The 21,092-nt window shown below is 42.2% G+C and overlaps 1 protein-coding gene across 1 annotated transcript in view; it reads left to right on the top strand.

Moving 5' to 3' along the window:
• Positions 1–11,137: 11,137 nt before the first annotated feature.
• Positions 11,138–21,092, top strand: part of LOC132397577 (piezo-type mechanosensitive ion channel component 2-like) — a 566,872-nt gene continuing 556,917 nt past the window's right edge. Inside the window, exon 1 of the mRNA XM_059976392.1 lies at positions 11,138–11,903. Coding sequence (XP_059832375.1) covers positions 11,840–11,903 — 64 coding nt within the window. The 5' untranslated portion in view covers positions 11,138–11,839. The remainder of the gene's footprint in view (positions 11,904–21,092) is intronic.

The raw sequence follows: 21,092 nt of genomic DNA, 5'->3' as shown, positions 1-21,092 counted from the left end.
CACAACTTGCTGACCCTTACTATCCGTATCTCTTTGGAAAGTGGGAGGTACTTGGAGCACCATGAGGAAACTCACTTGGTCACAAGGAGAACCATGGCAGAATTGAATCCCGACCACTGGCCCCGTAAAGCGTTACACGAGCTACTATGCTCCTGTGTCACTCACTGCTTGGACCTTCATCAAAACCTTTCCCATGTCAATGAAATTCCAGAGAATATGGAAGATGTTAACAGTAGCAAAAAGACTGACAGATGTGGTGTAGAATATATAACAGCAATTGATGATTCATTTGATAATTTCATAGAACATAGAGCAGTACAGCATGGGAACAGGGCTTTCATCAACATGTTGTATTGAACCAATTAAATTTGTAATCAAATGGCTAACTAAACTACTCTCTTCCACCTACAAAATGTCCACATCCTTCCCTTTTCCATACATTCATGTGCCTATCTAAAACTCTCTGAAAAGTGCCTAATGTATCTACATCTCCCACCAATCCTGGCAGTGCACAACAGGCATCCACCACTGTCTGTGTAAAATAGATCTCCCTCAAATCTCCTTTAAAATTACTCCTCTTACCTTAAATGCTCTCTGGTATCAGACATTTCAACACTGGGAAAAGATAGAGTTGTAGCGGTGTGCTACACGCAGCGCTAAAATTACGACACGGAGTCGGTAACTGCAGTCGAAGGAAAAAACTTTATTCGAAATCTTCAGCCTCACTTTTAAGCCTCCCTCAACCTGCCCCCCATGGCGCAGAGGCTCCAAAGCTCTGTGCTCGCAAACCCCCGTAGGCTATCTAATTGTGAGTCGGTTCGGATGTGCCAGGAAATGGGTCGCCACAGAGTCTTCTCAATCTATGCCTCTCATGAACCTCTATCAGATCTTCCCTTAGCCTCCCTTGCTCCAGGGAAAGCAACCCAAGTTTGTCCAGCCTTTTATTATAGTACAGACAGCATCCTGGTAAACCTCTTCAGCACCCTTCAAAGCCTCGACGTCCTTCCTATAGTGGGTGACCAGAACTGCATGCGATACTCCAGATGCGACCTAAATAGAGTTTTCTAAAACTTCAATTTAACTTACTGACATTGGAACTCAATGCCTCTAGTAATAAAGGCAAGCATGCCATTTACCTTCTTAACCACCCTCTCAGCCTCTGTAGCCAATTTCAGGGAGCTATGATCCCTCTGCTCATCAGTACTGTTAAGGATCTTGCCCTTAACAGTGTACACTCTCCTTGCATTTGACCTGCTAAGCTGCAACACCACATATGGCTCAGTTAAACTCCATCTGTCATTTCTCTGCCCATATCTGCAACTGATCTATATTCTGTTGTATTCTTTGTCAGTCTTCTATGCTATCCATAACATGACCAATCTTCGTATCATCTGCAAACTTACTAACCCACCCATCTACATTTTCATCTTGGTCATTTATACACATCACAAACAGCAGGGGCCCTAGTACAGATCCCTGCGTGAACACCACTAATCAGAGATCTCCAGTTAGAATAAGTCCCTTTGACCACCACCCTTTGTCTCCCATGGGCAAGCCAATTCTGAATCTAAGTGGCCAATTCACCACCAATCCCATGCATCTCAATCTTCTGGATGAGCCCGCCATGGGGGACCCTGTCAAATGCCTTCCCAAATCTATGTTGGCAACATCTACCCCTGTACTCTCATCAACTACCCTCATCACCTCAAAAAAAACTCAATCAAGTTAGTAAGACACAACTTGCCCTACACAAAGGCATAATGTCTCTCCCAAATTAGCCCATGATTTTCCAAATGCTCATAAATCATATCCCTAAGAATTCTCTTCCTTACCATTGATGTGAGACCACCAGTCTATAGGTTCTGGGATTATTCCTGGTTTCCTTCTTCAAAATTAGAAAAAAAAAATAGCTACTTACCAGTCTTCCAGGACTGGTGGACACAAGGATATTGGTCAAGGTCTCAGCAATCTCTTCACTTGCCTCTCTCAATAACCTGCCTGGGGTACATACATCAGGCTCTGGGGACTTAACCACCTTAATGCTCTTTAAGAGACCCAACACTACCTAACCCTTTATTTCAAAATACCCTAGCATATCAATACCGTCAGTATTGATCTCCCTATCCTCTGTGTCCTCTGATGTAAAGTACTCATTAAGGACCTCACCCACATTTTCACATCCAAGCAGATGTTCCCTTTTCCTTTATCTTTGAGTGGTCCCATCCTCTCCCACTTTATCCTCCTGCTCCCCATGTGTGTATAGAATGCCTGGGAATTTTCTTATTAAGTATTTTCTTACTCAGTAATATTACTTACTAAGGACTTTTAATGGCTCCTCTTTCCCAATTCCTTTCTTGAGTTCTTTTTTTTTAGCTTCTTATAATCCTGAAGGGCTTTGTTTCATTCTAGCACTTTATACTTTATATACTTGCCCTGTTTTTGCTTGTCCAAATCCATCACCTCCCTCAACACCCAAGGTTCTCTTACCTTGCCATCCTTGTCCTCCCTTTTGACTGGAACATATAAGAACTGTACTCTGTGCAGTTACTCTTTAAATACCCTCTAAAACAACTGTTCCCAATTAACTGTCTCTACTTCTTGCCTAATGCTCTCGTAATTTGCTCTGCTCCAGTTTAATACTCTCCCATGATATCTGTACTCATTCTTATCTATAGCTACCTTAAAATTAAAGAGTTGTAGTCACTGTTCCCTAACTGCTCATTCACTGAAAGGCTGGCCACCTGGGCAGGCTCTTTGCCCACACTAGATTCACCATCTCCTCTTGTTGAACTACCTACATATTGATTTAAGAAACCTTCCTGATGCACCCAACATATTCTACCTGATATAATTCACTTGCACTAAGAAGGTCCCAGTTTATATTAGAGAAATTGTTGAGCCCACTAAGGGATCGGCTGTGCAGGATTGGGTGTTGTGCAATGATCAGGAGGTGATAAGAGGGCTTAAGGTTAAGGAACCCTTAGGGAACAGTGATCACAATATAATTGAGTTCACTTTGAAATCTGAGGTGGAATTAAATTCCAATGTGTCGGTATTTCAGTGGAATAAAGGAAATTACAATGGCATGAGAGGGAACTGGCCAAGGTTGACTGGAAAGGGACACCAGCAGGAAGGACAGCAGAGCAGCAATGGCTGGAGTTTCTGCAAAAATGAGGGAAGTGCCAGAGAGATATATTCCAAACAAGAAGAAATTTTCAAATGGAAGAAAGACACTACTGTGGCTGACAAGTGAAGTCAGAGCCAAAATAAAAGCAAAAGAGAGGACATACAAGGAATCCAAAGCTAGTGAGAAGATAAAGGATTGGGAAGCTTTTGAAATCTTGCAGAAGGAAACTAAGAAGGATATTAGGAAGGAAATATGAATTATGAAAGGAAGATGGGGTCTAATATCAAAGAAGATACTAAAAGCCTTTTAAGTATATAAAGAGTAAAAGAGAAACATACAAAAAACATAGAAAACCAACAGCACAATACAGGCCCTTCGGCCCACAAAGCTGTGCTGAACATGTCCTTCCATTAGAAATTACCCAGGGTTACCCATAGCCCTCTATTCTTCTGAGCTCCATGTATGTGTCCAGGAGTCTCTTAAAAGACCCTATCATATCTGCTTCCACCATTGTTGCTGGCAGCCCATTCCACACACTCACCACTCTCTGCGTAAATAGCTTATATTTACATATACATACTATATGTATACATGTCTATCCATGCTTCCAATCACCTTAAAACTGTGCCCTCTTCTGATAGCAATTTCAGCCCTGGGAAAAAGCCTCTGACTATCCACATGATCAATGTCTCTCATCATCTTATACACCTTTTTCAGTTCACCTCTCATCCTCCGTCGCTCCAAGGAAATAAGGCCGAGTTCACTCAATCTATTCTCATAAGGCATGCTCCCCAATCCAGGCAACATCCTTGTAAATTTCCTCTGCACCCTTTCTATGGTTTCCACATCCTTCCTGTAGTGAGGCAGCCAGAACTGAGCACAGTACTCCAAATAGGGTCTGGACAGGGTCCTATACAGCTGCAACATTACCTCTTGGCTCTTAAACTGAATCCCATGATTGATGAAGGCTAATGCACTGAATGTCTTCTTAATCACAGAGCCAACCTGCACAGCAGCTTTGAGTGTCCTATGGACTCGAACCCCAAGATATCTCTGATCCTCCACCACTGCCAAGAGTCTTACCATTGATACGAGATTCTGTCATCATATTTAACCTACCAAAATGAACCACCTGACACTTATCTGGGTTGAACTCCATCTGCCACTTCTCAGCCCATTTTTTCATCCTATCAATGTCCTGCTGTAACCTCTGGCAGCCCTCCACACTATCCATAACACCCCCAACCTTTGTTTCATCAGCGAATTTACTAACCCATCCCTTCACTTCCTCATCCAGGTCATTTATAAAAATCACAAAGAGTAGGGGTTCCAGAACAGATCCCTGAGGCACACCACTGGTCACCAGCCTTCATGCAGAATATGACCCATCTACAACTACTCTTTGCCTTCTGTGGGCAAGGCAGTTCTGGATCCACAAGGCAAAGTTCCCTTTGGATGCCATGCCTCCTTATCTTCTCAGTAAGCCTTGCCTGGGGTACCTTGTCAAATGCCTTGCTAAAATCCAGATACACTACATCTACTGCTCTACCTTCATCAATGTGTTTAGTCACATCCTCAAAAAATTCATATGAATCCTTATGAAAGGTATGACCTGCCCTTGACAAAGCCATCACGACTAATCCTAATCATATTCTACCTCTCCAAATGTTCATAAATCCTGCCTCTCAGGATCTTCTCCATCAACTTACCAACCGCTGAAGTAAGACTCACCAGACTATAATTTCCTGGGCTATTTCTACTCCCTTTCTTGAATCAAAGAACAACACCCGCAACCCTCCAATCCTCCAGAACCTCTCCTGTCCCCATTGATGATGCAAAGATCTTTGCGAGAGGCTCTGCAATCTCCTCTCTCGCCTCCCACATTAACCTGTGGTACATCTCGTCCAGTCCCAGTGACTTATCTAACTTGATGCTTTCCAAAAGCTCCAGCAAATCCTCTTTCTTAACATCAACATGCTCAAGCTTTTCAGTCCACTTTAAGTCATCAGTACAATCACCAAGATCCTTTTCCGTAGTGAATACTGAAGCAATGTACTCAATAGGTACCTCTGCTATCTCCTTTGGTTCCATACACACTTTTCCACACTTGATTGATCCTATTCTCTCATATCTTATCCTCTTGCTCTTCAAGTCAAGGGTAGATATAGAACCAATAGAAAATGACACTGGAAATATTATAATGAGAGACTCAGAGGAACCGAATGCATATTTTGCATCAGTCTTCACAGTGGAAGACGTCTGTAGTATACCGGACATTCAGGAGTGTCAGGGAAGTGAAGTTATGTACAGTGAAAATTACAACTGAGAAGGTGCTCAGGAAGCTTAATGGTCTGAGGGTGGATAAATCTCCTGGACCTGATGGAATGCACCCTTGGGTTCTGAAGGAAGTAGCTGGAGAGATTGCGGAGGCATTAACATCATCTTTTAAGAATCGATAGATTCTGGGATTCTACCAGATGAGTGGAAAACTGTAAATATTACTCCGTTATTTAAGAAGGGTGGGAGGCAGCAGAAAGGAAACTATAGACCTGTTAGCCTGATAGCAGTGGTTGTGAAGTTGTTGGAATTGATTGTTAGGGCTGAGATTCCAGAATACATGGAGGCACTTGACAAGATATGTCAAAGTCAGCATGGTTTCCAAAAGGAAAATCTTGCCTGACTAACCTACTGCAATTTTTTGAGGAAACTATAGGCAGGGTAGACAAAGGAGATACAGTGGATGTGGTGTACTTGGATTTTCAGAAGGCCTTCGACAAGTTACCACACATGAGGCTGCTTAGCAAGATGAGAGTCCATGGAATTACAGGTGAGTTAATAGTATGGGTGGAGCATTGGCTGGTTGGCAGAAAACAGAGTGAGAATGAAGGGGTCCTATTCTGGCTGGATGCCGGTTACCAGTGGAGTTCCACTGTTGGGACCGGTGCTTTTTACAATGTATGTCAAAGATTTGGACTATGGATGAATGGATTTGTGGCTAAATTTGCCAATGATACAAAGGTAGGTGGAGGAGCGAGGAGAGGGTAGTGTTGAGGAAACAGAGAGCCTGCAGAGAGACTTGGATAGGGACTGGGCAAAGAAGTGGCAAATAAAATACAATGTGGGAAAGTGTATGGTTATGCCCTTTGGTGGAAAAATAAACGGGCAGACTATTATTTAGATGGGGAGAGAATTCAAAATGCAGAGATGCGAAGGGATGCAGGATACCCTAAACGTTAACCTCCAGGTTGAGTCGGTAGTGAAGAAGGCGAATGCACTGTTGGCATTCATTTCTAGAGGTATAGAATATAACAGCAGTGATGTGAAGTTGAGGCTGTATAAGGCACTAGTGAGAGCTAGTGACTAGTGAGATACTGATACCTTGCTTAATCTGTCTGCATATCTGTCCCTCAATGTCCTGGTGGTGAAATTTGCACAGCAGTCTACAGGGGATGTGGTTTAACAATTTTTTTTAAAATTTCAAGTAACTTCCTTTCTCCTAACCTAAAAGGCTAGGTCATTCAGCTGTGACAGTGGCTCAGTGTTTCCTCTCTCTCTTGCTTGGGCACTTCTACATTGCTTTGCATTCTTATTCTCTACACTCATCTCATAGATTTCAAGTTCCTTTGTTCTTTAACTTCATTTATTAACCCATTGTCTTGAAGACCTCATTTGCCTAGCCTCATCTTACATCCAATAGTTCTGTCCATCTCACCCCAAAACCTCTCTGCAATTTTGAAATCCACTTGCTTCTTTTCTCTTGGAGACATAAGAGACTGAAATGTGGAGCAACAAATGATCTGCTCAACAAGACTGAGCAGCATCTCTGGGATGGAAGGTTCTAACAAAGGATCGGTAACCTGAAATGTTAACTCTATTTCTCTTGTTGCCCAAATTAAATAAATGGTGGCCCGTAAACCACCAGAGTTTCATTAAAATTTCTCTGATTCACTGTCAAGATGCCATTGTAGCTTATGTGTCACACCAGCCCCTAGCAATGTGGCTGTCCTGGAGACACGAGAGATGGTAGATGCCAGAATCAACAGCAAAAATCTATTTCCTGAAGCAACTCAGTGGATCAGGCAACAACTATGGAGGGAAATAGTCAGCATTTCAGATTGAGGCCCTTCATTGGATTGACTCCAAAATGGAGTAAGGGGCAATTAGGCTTGCATTAGGTCTTGCCAGTAAAATTCACATCATAAAAAAAATAGAAGATACTGCAAGCGATTTAAATAAGCAAAGAGTGGCCAAGACATTACAGGAGATGATCCACTGAGAAACTTGGGTGAGTCAGTGGAAATGGTAGGTGAATAGGAAGGCATTAACTGTGATAGTTTGACTCAGAGCCAAAATCGTGGTAAATAAATTCACTGCAATTTCCCAAGTACTGATACTGAATATGCACTAGTCAGCCCTCAGTTGGTGCATCGGAGATGGTGTAAAGAAAACCAGCAAGGATTATTCCAAAAATTAAAATAAGACTAAAGGTATTCAGAAAATAATAAATGAAACTAAAATAAAAAAATGTGAAGATAATTGATGAGAATTACAAAATAGGAGTTTGAAATTATGATCTTACAGCTTCAGTTGTAAATTGGAGGTTGAATTCCCGCTGGTGCCTGTAAGGTCTTTGTACGTTCTCCCCATGACCACATAGGTTTCTCTAGGTTTCTTCCCTCATTCTAAAGATGTACGCTCAGAGTCAGTGAGTTATGGGCATGCTATGTTGGCCCTGGAATCAACGCAACACTTGTAGGCTGTCCAGCACAATCCTCACTGATTTGATTTGATGCAAGTGATGTATTTCAGTGCATGTTTTGATGTACATGTGACAAATAAAGCTCTTTGTGTTCATGCTGGTTTCCTGCAGAGTGATCTCAACATTCCTGAAATTTAGACTCTCCTGCCAACTCCTTTGATTCTTTTGCCACTGACCTATACCAATTTACAGTAGCCAGCTAACCTAGCAGTGGTAATAGTAGACCTCCGTTAGTCTCGATAGACCATGGATTTGCAACTTGGAAAGTTTCCAGGGTGCAAGCCTCGGCAAGATTTTTTTTATGGAAGCCTGGCAGTTGCCCAAGCTGCAAGTCTCCCCTCTCCATGCCACCGATGTTATCCAAGGGAAGGGCATTAGATTGTGAACATGAACTGTGTCGACAGACAGATTGTAAACCCAGCAGTATGCCACTGGTATATGGGAGAAAACTAGCAAAATACAATTTCTCACAGCAAGAATGTGCTATCTGTGCAGATGGGGATTGAACCTGGGTGACTGGAGCTGAGGTTGCAGTACCAAGGGCATCATCTTGCACCATTTTATTGGTGACCTTTTGGCCCTTTCAAATCTTCAAAAGCATGTACAGGCAATTAAGTACATTACAGAATAAAGTTGTTTTGTACACTTGTAAATTCAGTGGGCAGCTTGGCACAGCACTGAGGCAAAGGACCCAATCAACAGTTCAGTAGTTTTGGTTAGGAAACATTAGTAGCCAAGGCAGCTGGTGGAACTCAGCAGTTCTGCAGGAAATCTGTCTTTGGATATTTTACATTGCCTGAGGGGGACTTGGTTTAAGAAGTCAGACAAAAGAAGGAACAGCTAACCATTGCAGCTCTTCTTCGGTGCAGCATAGAAACTCCAGTCTCATGTGTTCAAGGCTTTGTAAATGTACAAGAACTCAATGGCCGGACAGAGACACAATAGACTGCAGATGATGCAGCAATGATGCTGAAGGAACTCAGCAGGTGAGATCACATCTGTGAAGAGAAATGGCCTGTTAACTTCTTAGGTCAAGATCTGGAATGAAAGATAGAGGTGAGAAAGACTTTATGATGTGGCAAGGAGATGGGGTATGTCAAAAGCTAGCAAGCAATAGGTAAATCTTAGGGGGAAAGGATGATAAGCAGATGGAGCAGGGGAGAGTAGAAACAGCAACAGAGTCTGGGAGGTGATAGGTGAGGTGACAAATGGCTGTAGGTAATGGAATCTGCTAGGAGAAAAAATTGCAGCATGGAAGAGCAAAGAAGTAAGGGGACAGTTGGAAAGAAAATTGCAATCATATATGAACTGTGTTGACAGACGATTGGAACCAGGAAGATCGTGAGAGAAAAAGTGGAGAGGGGAAACACTTTCCTAAATTAGATAGTTCAATGCATTGGCTTATAGACTACTCAGCTGATAAACAAGTTGCTGTTCCTCTAATTTGCCTCATGATTAGATGAAGTCTAGCATCAACCTCGAGAACCAGCTTTCTTCTGGTTATTAGCTAACCGAACCCATGAGTTTTGTGAAGGTCACCAAATATTCCATGAGACAGCATATCCTTCTCACTAGGAAATTTCTCATGATGCATCCTATCCTTCACAGTAGATGTCTAAATGCTTAACTGAGACCAATCTTATTTAGATAGCTATCAAATAAATCACTAAATTGTTCATTAGCAAAGTGTTGTTCCTATGAAACATTTCTATCTTTCACCAGGTGAATCAATTCATGCATTGATAGTTGGTTAAGTATCTAACTATCATTTATCTACCATTCAGGCTAATTAGGAATTCCATTTATACCCAGCTGGGAAATAGACCCAATTAACTGCTTGCTAACTAACCTAGTTTTTTTTCCCCATCACATTACAAAATTATATTAAATAGGTGGCACCTGGTTATTTGGCTGACAAGTTAATTATAAGGCAATTAGTCACCGTGTACATTAGCCAATTAGATCTAAAACTATTTAAGGCTAATGTGCTTCAACGTAAATGTAATAAATAATTAAATCCTTCGTGTGTAAAGAAAAAAACGGAACATTTTATTACAGTAACACTATACAGTTTTTAAAAAAAAACAAATCAACGCTGGAAGAACTGGTTAGGTCAAGCAGATTTTGAGGAAGAATAGGTTCCGGGTGGAGAACCTGCTTTAGTACCGAGCCCCTCGAGATCTTCCCGCGCTCTAGTTTTATATTTCAGTTTTCAGCATCTGGAAGCTTCTTTTTGCCTCTATATAATAATGTCACTTACCAAATGTATTATGAACAAATTCTCAATAGCTTGATCATCTTAAAAAATCATCTTCAATAGTTGGGATACATTGCAGGTCAATTGGTTGGACTAATTTCAGATTATCACTATAGCAGAAATGCTCACCATCCCACAACCACGTTCTCTTCAAAAGTTAAGAGGAAAGTTTAAAATATTCATTGCATAGTGAATTGTTTCGTTCAATAGAGAATTATGTGCAGAGCAAAATCCTTACGTGTTTTATGTCAAATCACTTTCCTGTTGACGATGTTGAAAGATCATCTACAAATTTTCCCCAGGAAAACGTTCTCAATTATTCAAGCTTCCTGAGCTTAAAAAGTTAAATTCCTGTGAAGAAAAGCAGTGACTCTTTCTGTTTCCCGTTTCGATGCTCCGAGACACCTGAAACTGAAGAACACGCCTTGGGGAATTGTCGAGCGTAAATCTGGGTGTGAAATAAAGACGGGGAAAATTGCACTCTCTTTCACGGGCCATCTTTCGTTCACTACGGAGCACACTTTTTGAGTAAAATATGATGAAACGTGTACACGAATACTGTCATAACAACGTCAATTTAGAAAAATTCTATTTTAAAATGTTTTTTTTTTCATTTTACACCTGTTAACGAATGAAATTGATTTATAAATAAACATATGCTCTTCAGCAACGAACTTCAAGTTTATAGATTTGGGACTTTAATAATTAAAATCATAGATTTTTATAAATTGTCAGTACTATCTGTTATTGCTTTGAATGTTTAATTTGAAAGATTACAGGTCAATCTACAGGGCCCCCTGATAATTCGAGAACGCGGAGTTTCCAAACTGGCTCCGAGACACAGTCCCCTCCAACTCGCCGGTCTGCAAGTTGGGTGTGTTCCTTTTCCACATATGCATGTCGCTTCCTCGATTTGTGAATGGTCGGACTGAAAGTCAATCAGGGCAAGTGGGGCGGTGTTTCGCCTTAGTTTCATTGAAGGTGGAGAGGCTACTGTAGCTCGCAAAGGAACAGCGAGCGGCTGGGGATTTAGACTCGCACCGGGCATCAGCGAGACCGGGCTGCAATTTCAACCCACAATCAGCGGGAATTAAAACTAACGCTGCACCAAACTTCGGGAACAGATAGGCGTGCTCCTAAACGAAAAATCAATTTCTCTCTTTTTGTGAAATCAAGGTAACCAACAAATTGATCAGCGGGAGCCAACCCAATAGTGAATACTCGCAGACAGTAATCGGCTGGGGTACCATCAGTGAAACGTGTTGCTGTTTTACCGTGATGAGTCATCCTGGATGAGGGATCTAATAGCGGAACACTGTGAAGTTCCGCTTGTACAGAAAGGCACTCGTTTCTGGTTCAGTTGTACCGACCCACCTCTCAGTAAAGGCCGGCAAGTTCTTTGTAATGTCGAGGCACCCGGGACACTATCCGTAACGATCCCTAGACTCCATCCACTGACCAGGTACTTGGATGTGCGGGCGACGCGAGCCATCTGTTGAGATTTACCGGGACTGGAAGGCTAACGCCGAGACAACTTTCCAAGGATACCATGAGAAGGTCGCTTTGAAATCCGGCCCGAATTTGATGGAATTTTCTTATTTTCTTTCGCACGTTGCGAATGATAAACTGCGGGCAACCGATGAGTATTTGACCTCCTCCCCGCGGTAGGGTTGAGAAGAGAACCGTCTTACTCACAATGGCATCGGAAGTAGTGTGTGGCCTGATCTTCAGACTGCTTCTGCCCATCTGTTTAGTTGCTGGTAAGAGAGCGTCTAGATAAGAGCCTTTTAAGATATGTCAATTTGACCAAACCGACGGAAGTATCTGAGATTTTTTTGTGTATCACCCCTTCCCCTCTCGCTTTATAGTTCCTCTCCATAAATGCAAACTTCCCTAAAGAATGCGTTGTTTGGAAGCAATTCTTTTTTAAAAAAGATGTATGTAAGTCCGGCTGTTTAAATGTAATACTGTAACATTGCGTTTCCAGCAATTACAGTGACTTTTTATTGTTATGGGGACATTTTAAAAGTGAAAACGACGTTGTAATTGATTAGGTGCGTTTTATCCCTAAATGCCACCTCTTGAGATGACAGAATTCGAAAACTAATTGAGATTTTTCCGCCTATTCAAAGAAAAAAAAATGACCCAAGCGAAATGCTTTTAACACCGCGGGCAATTTTGCTCCGTGTAAACATCAGAGCAGATCTCGATCTCCTCATCAAATCCTTTCAGTCAGGAAGGAACTTTCAGCTAGAGATTTTCCCAAGTGACCTGTGGAGGTAGAAATGGCTGCAGCTTAAACCAGATTTGGGAAATGAATACAAAGTTCTTACTGTCTTTGCAAGTTACGGGAGTTTCCGAGACAGTCGAGTTTAATTGTGGAATCCGGTATCGCTGTCCCGCCCGCAGCGTAGGACCGGCTGGTTCGTTGGTCTCGGTTCCATCATCCGATTCGGGCGAAAACAGTCCCGGTTCGGAGCGGCACGGCGGGGCTGGTAGTGGCAGGCTTCGGACGGAACTGACTTCTCGATCGTTTCGAAGTCTGCAGTTAAAAGCCCACCGAGTGAAGGGGAGGCAGAGGTGCCGTTGTTTCCAGCATTAGTAACCCGACCGTCCCTCTAATTTCAAGTATATATTTTTTTCCAAATGTCATTCTGATTGACAGCCATGGACAAAATTTCTTGTATTTGCATAGCTCCCTCCACATCTATACCTTAGCAGCCAATCAAGCACTTGTGAAAGCAGTATAATGTGGAACCTAAAAAAGCCAACCTGTGAAAAGTAAGATCCTTCGAATGAGCAAATATAATTTTATGACATGACATAAATAGAATATTTCTAAACTGTGCCAGAGAACCCTTTAGTCTAACATTGCAAGGTTGCATCTTTGACTGTGCAGCACTCCCTCAGCCCTGTTCTTCAGATTCATGCATTTATTAATCTCAGATACGTCGACACATAGTGAGATGCGTCCTTTGCTTTAACAACCAGCACAACCGAAAGATCTGCTGGGCGAAGTCCGCAAGTGTCGCCACGTATTCCGGCACAAAAAAAAGCATGCCCAGGATGCTCAGCAGAAAAACACAAAACAACAGGGAAACCAAGCCTCTTTCCTCGCTCCCACACATCTACACAGATAGTCCCTCACCGCCAGACTGGCCCCCGGACGTGCACCTCAGCTCGTGCGTCTGGGTTGGGGGCTTGAACCTGGTTTCTTCTGTAAGGTGAGTTGGTGACGGAGCCAGTTGACATGACATCGGGAACAATTCACTTGAAATATTCCAGGTGCCTTTTCCTGACAGAATGTGCCTAGGTTCCAGCTCCTCACTGAAGTCTTAATGATGACCTGGGAGAGGGTTTTTTTTTTGATAAATAGGGTGTTTAAATGTCTGTCAACACAAGTTCATGTACGATCGCAATTTCCTTTCCTCTACCAATCTACGCTTGGAAGGGGTAGAAATGCAGACAAGGAGCTTGTTCAAATAAACTTCCTCCCCCTTGCACCCAGTATCTCATTGCAGAGTTGACGGTGAGTAACTTTCAAGAGAAAGTTTGTCTTAGTGTAGGCTGGGCTGCAGAAACTGTGTGCAGTTCACACTGGTGAAACGTGTGTCGAGTGCTCGGCTTGCGCTGGGTTGGTAGAGAGAAGGGGTTTGCCCTCCCCACCTTCCTTATCCAATTACTACCACCGGGCTGGATCAAGCACGTTCACTTCTCACCTGGGGCAGGGCATTTCCTCTGCACCTTTAATCCAGGGGTGGGTCACTCTTGTGAGCTGGAGATGCTGCTGTCACCTGGGTCCAGGAGAAGGGGATAAGACATTACCTGAGTTCACAGGATGAGCTTTGTGGATTTCACCTGAGCAGGTAAGTTGGGGTTAAAGGCAAATGTGAACTTGCTGGCCAGTTACCTGAACCTGTTTAGTCAGAATCAGTTTTAGTATTACTGAATAATGCTGTGAAATTTGTTCTACAGCAGCAGTATGGTGCAAGACATAAAAGTTACTATAAATTACAATAGGAGTATATAAAAAATGCAAACATAAGCAAAAAGTGATGTAATGTTCTTGGGTTCATGGAGTGTTTAGAAATACAATTGGCAGAAGGGAAGAAGCTGTTTCCTCAAACATACTTCAGGCTGTTGTACCTCATTGATGACAGTATGGAGAAGAGGACATTCCTGGATGGTGAGTGCCCTTAATAATGGATGCTACCACCTTAAGGCTTTGCCTTTTGAAGATGTCCTGTGGTGGGGAGGCTAGTACTGACGATGGAACTGGCTGAGTTTACAGCCGTATGCAGCTTTCTCCAATCCTGTACGTTTGGTGGCTCCAAAGCGGACAGTGATACAACCAATCAGAATGCAGCACATCTGTGGAAGTTTGTTCAAGCCTTTGGTGACATACCAAATCTCCTCAAACTTTGAATGGAATGTAGCCCCTGGTGTGTCTTCATTGTAATTGCATCAGTATGTTGGGCTCAGGACAGATCTTCAGGAACATTGACGCCCAGGAACTTGAAGCTGCTCCATTGCTGATCCCCTTTGAGAACTGCTGTGTTCTTCTGATTTCTGCTTCCTGAAGCCTACAATCAATTTGTTGCCCATAATCAAATTGATGATCCACAATCAAAACCAAGCCCATCTAACAGCAGACCCACTAATTCAAACCTGACTAACTTTCGGGAGGGCACCAGAAGACCGAAAACAGCCAGTTCAAAAAGGCAGGGAACCAGAGCCCAGCTAGCTCAAATCTATTGATGGCAAAATGCTAGTGTCAATAACCAGAGAGGAAGTAACCAATCACTTGGAAATCAAACGTAGTCAATCTGAATTTCTGAAAGGTCACATTTAAAAGAAACTCCACTGCAATGATTTCAGTTGAAGTTTGTGAAGTTGGCATCTCTTACAACTGCCCCATAGCTATGACCCTTCCACGTTTGTATGGTTTACCTTGTATCTCTCCTGCTGTGTGTACCCTGTACTATACCCCCAGCAAAGTGATTGTCCCTTGATTTTTAAGCAATACCACAAGGTCTTATTTTAAAATTCTTGTATATCCTCCTTCATCATTGCACTAATGGAGTCCTTCGTTAAGATTGGAATGCTGCCATTTCTTTCCCCCTCTTATCCAACCTGAAGATTACAAACCCTCCAATTGCCAAATCTACCTATCAGCACTGTGGGAATATTTGTAGTACACACCCTACAGGTGGGAAACTATGCTCAGAGTTGATGAGGTGGTGGGAAGGCTGTGGGTAGAATTGGAGGGGCATAGAAGCACATGGCATGTACATACAGTAGTAGGGATATCGAAAAAGTGAGAGGAGAAGTTTAAAGAGAATTTGAGGGGAAGTTTGTTTCGTATCTGCAACTCATTGCCAGAGGAGATGGTGGAGTCTGACACAATCATTTAAGATAAATTAGGATAGGTGCTTAAATAGCCAGGCTTAGAAAAATACAGATCTAATGAAAGGAAGTTGAGTTAGTAGATGGGCAGGAAGGATGGTATGTATGAGCTGCTGCTATGTTGTAAAACCTTTGAGTTAGTGACAGGGAAGGTTGAAAAGGGGGCTGTAATGCAGTCAGATTTCTAAAAGGCATTCGCCAAAGTGCCACCCAAGAGGCTGGTGCATAAACAAAGAGCCCCAAGTGTTAGAGGAAGTGTATCAGCAGGGATTGAAAATTCACATAGATAACAAAGTTAGAATAAGTGGGACCTTTTGAGAGTGGAGAGCTGTAACCCATGGAGTATCCCAGCAAGTTTCTTACTATTTACGAGGGGTGATTAATAAGTTCATGGCCTAAGGTAGAAGGAGTCAATTTTAGAAAACCCAGCACATTTATTTTTCAACATAGTCCCCTCCTACATTTACACACTTAGTCCAGCGGTCATGGAGCATACGGATCTTGCACCTCCAGAAAGTGTCCACAGCAGGGGTGACTGATAAGTTTGTGGCCTACGGTAGAAGGAGATGACCTACACAGTTCTAGTTACATGCACATGCAGGTCAACTCTTTGAATGATTATGCAGGAAGTTTGAAGTTAATAACATCTCCTTCTACCCTAGGCCACAAACTTATCAATCACTCCGATGAGTTATTAACTTCAAATTTTCTGCATAATCACTCCGGTAGAACTGCATGTGCATATAATGAGAGCTGTATAACTTATCTCCTTCTATCTTAGGCCATAAACTTATCAATCACCCCTGCTGTGGACACTTCCTGGTCCAGGATCCGTATGCTCCACGACCACTGGACTAAGTGTGTAAATGTAGGAGGGGACTATGTTGAAAAATAAATGTGCTAGGTTTTCTAAAATTGACTTCTCTACCTTAGACCACAAACTTATCAATGTATGTTGATGAGAAAAGGGAATGAAATGCAACGTTTCCAAGTTTGCCAATGATACATACGTAGGTGGAAGGGCATGTTGCGATGAGGACAATGTGATTCTCCTAAACAAGATATATAGTCAGTGGGTTATAACCAGCCAAATGGAGTTTAATGTAGGAAAGTGTGAGATCATGTAACTGGGTAAAAGGAAATTAAACGGAGAGAAATTGCAAATAGGTGATGTCTGGCAGGATCTATCTAAGTGTTCTGGTGCATGAATCACAACATAGCTGCACTTTAGACTTTATTGCAACAAAGTTGGAGTTTAAGGACAGAGCAGTTTTATTACATTTGTATAGGGTGTTGGTAAGACCACATCTGGAATACTGTGCACAATTTTGGATCCCTTAACTGAAAAAGGATGTAGTAACATTCGAAAGATTTCACAGGTTAATTTCTGGGATGACAGAGCTGTCCTATCATGAGAAGCTGGACTATTTGTATTCCATGGAGCTTAGAAGAATGAGGGCTGACCTTATTCAAACATGCAAGTGTCCAAGGAGGCTTGACAGATTAGCTGTTGTGATGTTTTCAAGAGAGAGAGAGAGTCATGAACAATGGAATGGTAATTCAAAATTAAGGTACTTGCAACCATTTCTCAGAGAGGAGTGAATCTCCAGATTTCTCTGCCCCAAAGGTGGTGGAATCTGGATCATTACATGCATTCATGGGGAACTGGCAAAGAAAAGAAGCTAGCAATATGATCAGTCGTGATCATATTGAACACCCCAGCAGGCTTGAGGAGCTGGCAGTCTACTCCTCCTATTTTGTTATGTTCTTGAACTAGCTGTCAGCTCTACCATGTATGAAAAGTGCAGTTGAGAAAACTGCAAGACCTTCTGTTTGACAAAGCATGAGTAGCAAAGAAAAGCATTAACCAATCAAGACACTGAACATAAAGAACAAAGACACCTTGCAGTTACATAAAGCCTTTTGGTTAAGCCACACTTGGAGTATTGTGTGCATTTCTTGTCACCTCATTACAGGAAGAATGTAAAGGCTTTGGAAAGGTACAACAGAGATTTATCTGGATGCTGACCTGATTTAAAGGGCATGTGTTAAAAGGAGAGGTTGAATAAACTTGAGTTTTTTGCTCTTGAAGTGTCAAATGCTGAGGGGAGACCGGTTTATAAAAATTGAGAGGCATATAGGGTAGACAGTCAGAATCTTTAATCCCCCAGGGTAGAAATATCAAGTAGACCGTAAATCATAGTAGAATTGGGCTATTTGGCCCATTGAGTCTGTTGCGCCATTTAATCATGGCTGATCCTTTAATTTTTCCCCTCCTCGGCCCAATGCCCTGGCCTTTACCCCGTACCCTTTGATGCCGTGTACTGGTACTAGTGTATATGCATTGAAAGTGAGAGGGGGGAAGTTTGAAGGAGATGTGTGGGGCAAGGTGTTTTTTTTTACTTGTACTTCCGGGGTAGTGGTGAAAGCAGATTGAGAGTGGTGTTTAAAATAATGAACATGTAAGGAATGGAGGGACATGGATCATATACAGGCAGAATTATTTTGGTTTAACTTGGCTCAGTACAGTTATGGTGGGCCAAAGGGCCTATTCCTGTGCCATACTGTTCTTTCTGTGTTTGCACATTTGTTTCATGTTACTTTTCCCCACTTTTTGTATAGAATGTGATGAGATTTTTTTTTGAAGAAGCACTGCATTAATATATAATCATGGTATCTTTTTGTTAATAAGCAATAGAAATGAAAACTATGATTACATATTTTCAATAGTGTAATTTTTAGAATATGTCTGAAGAGGTGATGTGAATTGCCAAAACAGGAACTGTCTTCGTTTCCAAGATTTATTTTGCTTTAAATGAGCCAATTTCTGCAGTTTCCTTTCTTGACACATAACAATGTGAAATTTAAAACTCAAATCGCTCTCCTACAAACAATACTTTTTAAAAATAAGCTTTCAAACCTACCTGTCTGAGAGGAGGTTGGTTAATATTTCTTCCTTGCCAGGGTCCCCCTTACAAGTGTTCCACAGTCATTGCAATTCCTTGTGCTACTGTCCAAAGTAGCTGTACTACCTCAAAGTTTAAAGTAAATTGATTATCAAAGTATGTACAGTACATGTCACCATAAACTACTATAAGCCTATGGACTCCCACAGCTACCTGGAATATTCCTCTTCCCACTCTGTCTCTTGCAAAAATGCTATCCCCTTCTCACAATTCCTCCGTCTCCGCTGCATCTGCTCTCAGGATGAGGCTTTTAATTCTAGAATGAAGGAGATGTCTTCACTTTTTAAAGAAAGGGGCTTCCCCTCCTCCACCATCAACTCTGCTCTCAAACGCATCTCTCCCATTTCCCGCACATCTGCCCTCACCCCATCTGCCCGCCACCCCACTCAGGATAAGGTTCCCCTTGTCCTCACCTACCACCCCACCAGCCTCCCGGTCCAACATATAATTCTCCATAAATTCCGCCACCTCCAATGGGATTCCACTACCAAGCACATCTTTCCCTCCCCCCCCCCCCCCACTTCTGCTTTCCTTAGGGATTGCTCTATATGCGACTTCCTTCTCCATTTGTCTCCCCATTCCTTCCCACTGATCTCCCTCCTGGCACTTATCCTTGTAAGCGAAACAAGTGCTACACCTGCCCCTACACTTCCTCCCTCACCATCATTCAGGGCCCCAGACGGTCCTTCCAGGTGAGGCAACACTTAACCTGTGAATCGGCTGGTGTGATATACTGTGTCTGGTGCTCCCGGTGCGGCCTTCTATACATTGGTGAGACCCAACGCAGACTGGGAGACCATTTCGCTGAACACCTACGCTCGGTCTGCCAGAGAAAGCAGGATCTCCCAGTGGCCACACATTTTATTTCCACGTCCCAATCTGATATATCAATCCATGGCCTGCTCTACTGTCAAGATGAAGCCACACTCAGGTTGGAGGAACAACACCTTATATTCTGCCTGGGTAGCCTCCAACCATGATGGCATGAACATTGATTTCCCTAACTTCCGTTAATGCCCCTCCTCCCCTTCTTACCCCATCCCTTATTTATTTATTCCCCCTTTTTTCTCTCTCTGTCCCTCTCACAATCACTCCTTGCCTGTTCTCCAACTCCCTTTGGTGCTTCCCTCCCCCTTTCTTTCTCTCTAGGCCTCCCGTCCCATGATCCCTTTTGGCAATCAACTTTCCAGCTCTTAGCTTCACCCCTCCCGCTCCTAACATTTGGGATCTCCCCCTCCCTGTTCCACTTTTAAATCTCGTACAATCTTTTCAATCAGTTGGCCCTGACGAAGGGTCTCGGCCTGAAACATCGACTGTACTTCTTCCTATAGATGCTGCCTGGCCTGCTGTGTTCCACCAGCATTTTGTGTGCGTTGCTTGAATTTCTAGCATCTGCAGATTTCCTCGTGTTTACCTTGAGATTTATTTTCTTGCAGGCATTCACAGTAGAACTAAGAAATACAATAGAGTGAATGAAAAACTGCACTGAAAGACCGACAACCAACCAATGTGCAAAAAGGAAAATAAATAATACCAAGTACATGAGTTGGCTTTTCTGTTCTTGGGCATTAGTGTTCTGAGAAACTTCTTTAGAATTTGTTTGTGAATTGGTTTGTGGTTTGAAATATTCATTTGAAATTAATCCCATCAAATGTGGCTGTATGATACAAGCACTCTGAATGGCTGCCGATTGTGCGGTGACTTGTGCTGCTCTATGTCATGTATTTAATATTTCAGGAACATTTGAGTAGTCTTGTAAATATGTTGATTAAACTTTCTTTGTTGAAGTAACTCATTATGGGTTATATGTAAAAAGAAGAAGATTGCATATGTCATGTGACTACCACATGATACGTGCTTGCCTCACTAAAGTCTCGCATCTCAGAATCAGGTTTAATATCACTGGCTTGTGACGTGAAATTTGCTAACAGCAGCAGCAGTTCAATGCAAATCATAATATAGAAGAAAAAAGAGTAAATCAATTACAGTATATGTATATTGGAGATTCTGCTGCCACATAAGTTGCCACTCAAGGTGCCCCAAAGTCATGGGCTCCCATCTTTTTCTTCAAGTTCTGTTTTGGAATTGCAAAACAATAGTGGTGACAAGGTATTTTTAAAGTGATCTTGAGATAATTATCTACCTGTGGAGAGAGTCATTAGAGTTTTTTTTAAGTAGCACAGCATGTATTTAGAATGGAAGACATGGTCACCTTTTTTTAAAAACAGGTAGAAAATGGAAGAATACAGGCATTCATAAACAGTGAGTACTGGGTTATGATCATTTTAAAAACAAAGCAGAAATGGCTGACTACATCGGATAGACAGAAATCTATATTGTATAAAAAGCAAATTGACCAGTATTTTAAAGCAAATGGAATAGTCATTGAAAAACAAGTACCAATTTTGCTGAGTGCATTGGATTGAAAGGCATACAGTTCATTTAAGAGTTTGACAACTCCAATCTAACCAGCAGAAATGAGTATTTCTGATATCGTGAATCTAATGCAGGAATTTTTAGAACCAAAACCATTGTTGATTGTAGAACGCTACAGGTATCATAAGTAGAATCAGTTGG

This window comes from Hypanus sabinus, chromosome 1 (assembly GCF_030144855.1).
Source record: "Hypanus sabinus isolate sHypSab1 chromosome 1, sHypSab1.hap1, whole genome shotgun sequence".
Classification (NCBI taxonomy): Eukaryota; Metazoa; Chordata; class Chondrichthyes; order Myliobatiformes; family Dasyatidae; genus Hypanus; species Hypanus sabinus.
Note: the sequence above shows the minus strand (reverse complement) of the source record. Positions and strands in the feature narration are given on the sequence as shown.